Source organism: Podarcis filfolensis (assembly GCF_964270895.1).
Source record: "Podarcis filfolensis genome assembly, chromosome: 5".
In the NCBI taxonomy this organism is placed as follows: Eukaryota; Metazoa; Chordata; class Lepidosauria; order Squamata; family Lacertidae; genus Podarcis; species Podarcis filfolensis.
This window is the reverse complement of record NC_139608.1, coordinates 96,334,010-96,340,009: the sequence shown is the minus strand read 5'-3', so window position 1 is coordinate 96,340,009 and position 6,000 is coordinate 96,334,010. Positions and strand designations below refer to the sequence as shown.

Sequence of the window (6,000 nt, the reverse complement as noted above, 5' to 3'; positions counted from 1 at the left end):
ACATTGTTATTTGAATGGTTTGCTTTCAATGTGATTGTTTTTAATAGGAGAATTTTCGTATCCAGAATGTTTGCCATAGCTGTCTGTTAAATGGTAGTTCTAGCATGTCCATCTTTTAAAGAATGAAATTTCTGCTTAAAATGTATTGAAGTTCACTAGATGGAGCTCTAAGGTACTAGGTAAGCTTCCCCAGGGACATTTGCAGAGAGAAAGCTCAGCAAGAAACTCACAACTTCTTCATGCCTTTCTGCACAAATGTACAGGAGAGCAGAGAAAAGAAAAGCCTTAAAGAAATAACAAGATCCAGAGAGAGAGAGGTGCAGACATTTGAGAAGTCTTTTCCTTGAGCCTTCCTCGTTTGTAAACCTGAGGGCAGTGGCTCTCATAACACTGATTTTTATAAGCCACTCTGAGAGCCTTTGGGGCTAAAGGGGGCAGTATAAAATGGCATATACAAACAAACAAATAAACTGAATGAACACAATAGATGAAGAATAAGAATTCAAAACTAATTCCTAGTAATAATAAAAAAATAAAATTATATATCACAGATTGGATTTCTAGATTTTTATAATTAAGAATTAACAAGGACTTTAAAAATACCTAATCATTTCTTCTTCTTCTGAAATGTCCGTATGTTGGAGCTGCTATTGCACCATGTATAATGTGTTGGAGTGGAATTTAACTCTTTTATCTGCAATTAGTGTTTTACATGTTATAATTTATTTTGTCTCTCTTCTCACTCCTAACTCTTTCAGATGGAAATCTATTGCTGTAGGAAGTATTTTGCATAAAGGAACTAATATAAAAGCAGGCTGAGGAATCTTCTATCTACAGTTTCTTAATTCAATACTAAGCTTTTAGAAACACTGGTTATATAGTTATATGGAAGAAAGCTTGGCAGCACACGAGCTTACCTTCCTATGCTACTCATAATATCTAAGAAAAATGAACTAAAGAAAGCCATTAAGGAAGGAGCAGGATTCTTTTTCTACTGTTGGAAAATTCACATGTAGCCCACTTTGACATGATTATTATCTGCACTTAACAAGAAGTGACCCTCTGAATCCCCTCCTCTGTATTTTTTTTATAAAAAGAGCTACATTTTATCAATAGTTCAGTAATCTAGCCAATTCGATACGTCCTTGCTAAAATCGTCATCAACAACAACAACGTTGTCACTTGACACTGCAGGAAATTAAAATACCCAAGAAAAGGGAGGGGAGTCCTTTTAGCTCTGTTCAAACGTTATGGAAATCTAGTGGCTGGTATTAATGGTAATGACCTGAAGGGAGTGGAAAAGGCAGAACTAAGGGTTAGATGAGCCTGAAGGGAAAGGGGGAAAAAGGCACATACAAAAAGTTTTCTTTTAGTCTGTGCCCAAGAAAGGGGGGGGGGGAATCCCTCTTAGTGGTTGTCAAGGAGATCTGCTGTTGGGTTTGCTGGACTGTGGGCTTCAAAGATTCCTGCCTTTAGCTTGAAGGGAGCCATTTCTTTGCAAATCAGGCAGTCAAATCCTTGCAGCTCTGAAAATGTTGGAGGCTGCAATCCCAGGCACATTTTCTAGGAATGGCGTCCCAGTGACCACAGCAAACACGCCTAGGCCAGGCTATAAGGCTCATTGAAATATGCCGGCTGTGCACCTGAGGAGGGAAGGGGGAAATAATAATAATAATAATAATTTATTATTTGTACCCCGCCCATCTGGCTGGGTTTCCCCAGCCACTCTGGGCAGCTTCCAACAAAGATGAAAGATACACTAAAATGCCACATATTAAAAACTTCCCTGAACAGGGCTGCCTTAAGATGTCTTCTGAATGTCAGGTAGATGTTTATCGCTTTGACATCTGGTGGGAGGGCGTTCCACAGGGCGGGCGCCACTACCGAGAAGGCCCTCTGCCTGGTTCCCTGTAACTTGGCCTCTCGCAGTGAGGGAATCGCCAGAAGGCCCTCGGCGCTGGACCTCAGTGTCCGGGCAGAACGATGGGGGCGGAGACGCTCCTTCAGGTATACTGGACCGAGGCCGTTTAGGGCTTTAAAGGTCAGCACCAACACTTTGAATTGTGCTCGGAAACGTACTGGGAGCCAATGTAGGTCTTTCAAGAGATGGGGGTCAAACTTTTCGCCTCGGGAAGCAAGAAAAATAAAAACGGCAGTTGCTGGAGACGGCAGCCACTCTCTGCCTACACAAGGGACCTATAAGGCTGTGCACCTAAGCCAGCTTCCAAGTTTGGTTAGGGTGGCACAGCCAAGTGTCCACAGCCATCCAGAGATTATGACCTTGAATGTTTGGTAAACATTGTCACCGAGACCCACCTGATTTAGAGAAGCTGTCCCAGTTTCTGATTTGATCCCGGAATGTCCTGCTTTTCCTTAGGATGTCCCTATTTTCATTAGAGAAATGTTGGAGGGTATGGAGTTAACTGACCCCCAAGCCGTCTGAAGGCAAGCCTGTATTGGGAAAGCTTTTTAATGTTTAATGTTTTATTATGTTTTTATATATGTTGGAAGCTGCCCAGAACGGCTGGGGCAACCCTGTCAATGGGGTATAAATAGTAAAATTGTCATTATGGAATGGGACGTCACTATTTTCATTGGAGAAATGTTGGAGGGTATGCATGTTTCTTTCTGCCTTTATTGGCATTTTGGTACTGCTTCCACCACTGCTAACAACAACTTTATTTGTACCCCGCCCATCTGACTGGGTTGCTCCAGCCAATCTGGTCGGCTATTATTATTTATTAAATTTGTTAGTTGATTTGTCTGCCTGAGGCAACCCAAGCAAGTTACAACCAACTACTGTAGGCGATCAACTCTGCACCAAGGACGCTTGGCAGTTATCAGATGGCTGTGCAAAAGTCATGGGGGGGGCGGTGGACAGCAAGACTAGCTGACCAGTTGGCGACCCCATTTGTGCACATTCTCTAATGCAACCTCTGCAAACAGTCCGGCACTCTTACCCTCTGACTGCAGGTCAAGGGGCAAAAATGATGAGCAGGGTCTGCCAGTTAAGGGAGTTTTCTTGGAAAGGAGAGCAAGAGGGTGTTAATGGCTGACACTAATAATTTTAATTGGTGGTTTGCATTTGAGAGAGAAAGAGGTAGGGAAACTTCGTTTTCATTTCCCTTCTTATGTGTACACCGCCTTTCTGTGTCGCTGTGCAGAAGGTGGTTGACAAACCGAAGCAGCGACAGAGTGATCCACAAAGACGGCGCACCTGAGAACAACCCGACCCAGGCGAGTAAGTCACGCTTCACACGAGCAACGTGCATCGAATCAAGCCGTGCTGAACAGAGTAATAGCACGCTATAGAAATAACTCTCGAAACATCAGCGGATGACGCTGGGGCAGAAATTGCAACCCACCGTTACGCGAATATCATCCATTAAAAATAACATTGCAATGCACTAAAAAAAGATTCCAAAAGAGCCAAGTGAGCAGCAAGGTCGCAGAACTTTTCCTGATAACGTTCTCGGGGATATTGTCCTCGGCGGAGGTGGCAGCGGCAGCAGCAGCAGCGCCCGGCCCGCCCTCTCGCCCCTCTGCCCTCCCTGGCGCTGCCCGGAGCCCCAGATCCCGATTGGCCTCCCTCCCCGCCCGTCCCGCCCCCCGCGCGGCGCCCCCGCGAATCAGCGGGGCGCAGTGGGCGCGCCCGTTCCTGCGGCGGCGAGTCGGCCAGCGCCGAGCGCGCCCCGGGCACAGCCGCGCACGCCCCACCTCGCGCCGGGTCGCCGCATTGCCATGGGGACTGTGCGCCTGGCGTGGCACTTGGGCTTGGCGCTCGCCCTCCTGCACCCGCGCAGGTTCGCCGCCGCCGCCGCCAGCGCCGTCCCAGGTAAGGGCAGCCGGAGGAGGAGGAGGAGGAGGCGCCTGCTCCCCTCGCTCGGGGGGCTCAGGTTGGCGGCGGGGAGAGGGGAGGCGGCGGCGGCGGCGGCGGAGGGAAAGCGGCTTCTCCCGGGATGGAGCAGGAGGGAGAAGTTGCGGGGCGGGGGGGGGGTGTGTTTTCGGTGCAGGACTCTCTTTCCAGCTTTGTTTCGCGCCTCTCAGACTCCCGGCTCCTCTTCAAAGTTGTTTTCCCCGAAGCGGGGAGATGCGGAGCCACCAGTTCGCGGCGTCCGGGGTCAACCTGTCTAGACAGAGAAGTTGAGCCAGTTGCCATATAGCAGCAGCAGCAGCAGCAGCGCAAAAAGGTTAATTATAGGATTTCTTAACTTCACCTTGTGTCTCCTCGCCCCTCCCAGCCAGGCTCCTGCTCCAGCCCAATTTTCACAGGATCCTTCTATTGTGCTTCGAATAGTTGCCTGACCCTTCTTTGACTTGGGTTCTTTGTATTGGGGGGGGGAGGGTTCAATATAATGTGGCAAATACCTTAAAGCTATAGGGTTTCTTCTCTGGCCCTTCATAGATTTCCAGATCTGCAGCTGTAGGTGTTAACACGCAAGAAAAATATATTCCTTCTCTTTCAGCAGAAATTTAGAGCATCTTGGTTGTTCTGTTTATGTTTTGTGAGATTTTAACTGGAGATATGATATGTGGAGACCAGCTGTCTCTGTCCCTTGCCTTACAAGTCAGTGATGCTCCTAGAACAGCAGTTTGCAAACAGTGTCCTGCTACTGCGCTGGGAGAAATAACTTCATTAAATAATTAAATGCTGCTGTGAGCATCCAGGTACGCATGGAGGGTGCTGTCCACTGTGTCTCTGAATGATTCACTGCTCTGGCCTTGCCCCTTTTCAGCCAACTTCGGGGGCGGGGGTTGGGAGGTGATTCTGGCCCTCTGAATCGTGCATGGAGCTGAGTATTCAATCCCTTCTGATCCAGAGGGATGCTGTAGAATTCCCTGACCTTGGAGGTGGCTCAGCTGGGATTGTGATACTGCACACAAACACACAGGAACCCTCTCACATTCAAAAAAGCAGACCTTTTTTTTGGGGGGGTGCACTTCAGTTTTACTATTTTTTTAATGTTCTTCTGCCAGAAGTATCAGGAAGATTAAGACAGACCTAGGAATCTAGTTGCATTAATCTTTCCCTATAAGCCAGCATTGTCCCTAAAAATGGCGAGGGGTCAGGGATTAAAAATATAATGCCTAAGCAGCCTAGCAGGAGCTGTGCAGCAGAGGAAGTTTCGCCGTTGGATCTGCCCTTTCCATTTGACTCATTGGCATTCACACGCCTGACTCTCAGGCATCCTCGGTTTGCTGTGAAATGTCCCCTTTGGGCTCAACGCAGTTTGAGTTTTTTGACGGCATTAGAAAGGAGCCCAGCTGTCACTTCTGCTGAGCTGCTTGCCCCTTTTAATGAGTCAAAAGTATGAACTTAGGCACTTGAAACAAAAGCTCCACCTCCTACTTTATCCCCTGCCTGACTGAATACATAGTGGCATGTGTATGTGATCTGAACTGTGCCCTGGAAAATTTACTGAAACCTGCCCCCCAACTTTTTAAAAAATAAAAAACCCCACAGCTAGTTCTGAACTGCTTGAGCAGTTGAAATAAATCAAAAGAAAGAAACCAATTAAGCCGCTATTCAGTCGTGGAGAGCAAACTTCTTTCTTTCTCCGCTTTGTTAGGAGCACACCAGCGCGGAAGGGACCTTGCCTGTCTGTGTTTTAAGAATTTTACTTCTTAGAAGGTTCGCCCGAAATAACAGTTCCTCTCTCTGCTTTTTATTCCTTCCCCTTGCAAAGTTCTCTGATGTGTGCCTGGCCACAATATCTGATTATTCCTGCTGCCCCTTAGCAGCCCCCTCCTCTCCCCTCCTCTGTGACTTTGAAGAATCCTTGTTTTATCACTGGAGATGGCTGAGTGAGCATTTCTGAAACAATTAGCGTTAGGATTTCAAGCTAACAATCAAAGTCTTTTTCACTTTGGTGCACCTTTTCTTAGGATCTGTTAATCTAATTGGCATGAAACAAACTGCACATGGATGGTAGAGGAGTCTTTTTCTGCTCTCCCCGTGCCCCCCCCACCTATATTATAAATTTAAAACTTCACATTTAT

General features: G+C 47.0%; 1 protein-coding gene across 4 annotated transcripts in view; it reads left to right on the top strand.

Annotated features, from left to right (window-relative positions):
* The first annotated feature begins 3,650 nt into the window (after positions 1–3,650).
* The window catches only part of SCUBE1 (signal peptide, CUB domain and EGF like domain containing 1), a 178,935-nt gene continuing 176,585 nt past the window's right edge, over positions 3,651–6,000 (top strand). For all 4 annotated transcript variants that reach the window (XM_083615561.1, XM_083615560.1, XM_083615559.1 and 1 more), the window contains exon 1: positions 3,651–3,835. In XM_083615561.1, the coding sequence (XP_083471687.1) occupies positions 3,742–3,835 (94 nt within the window). In that variant the 5' untranslated portion in view covers positions 3,651–3,741. The remainder of the gene's footprint in view (positions 3,836–6,000) is intronic.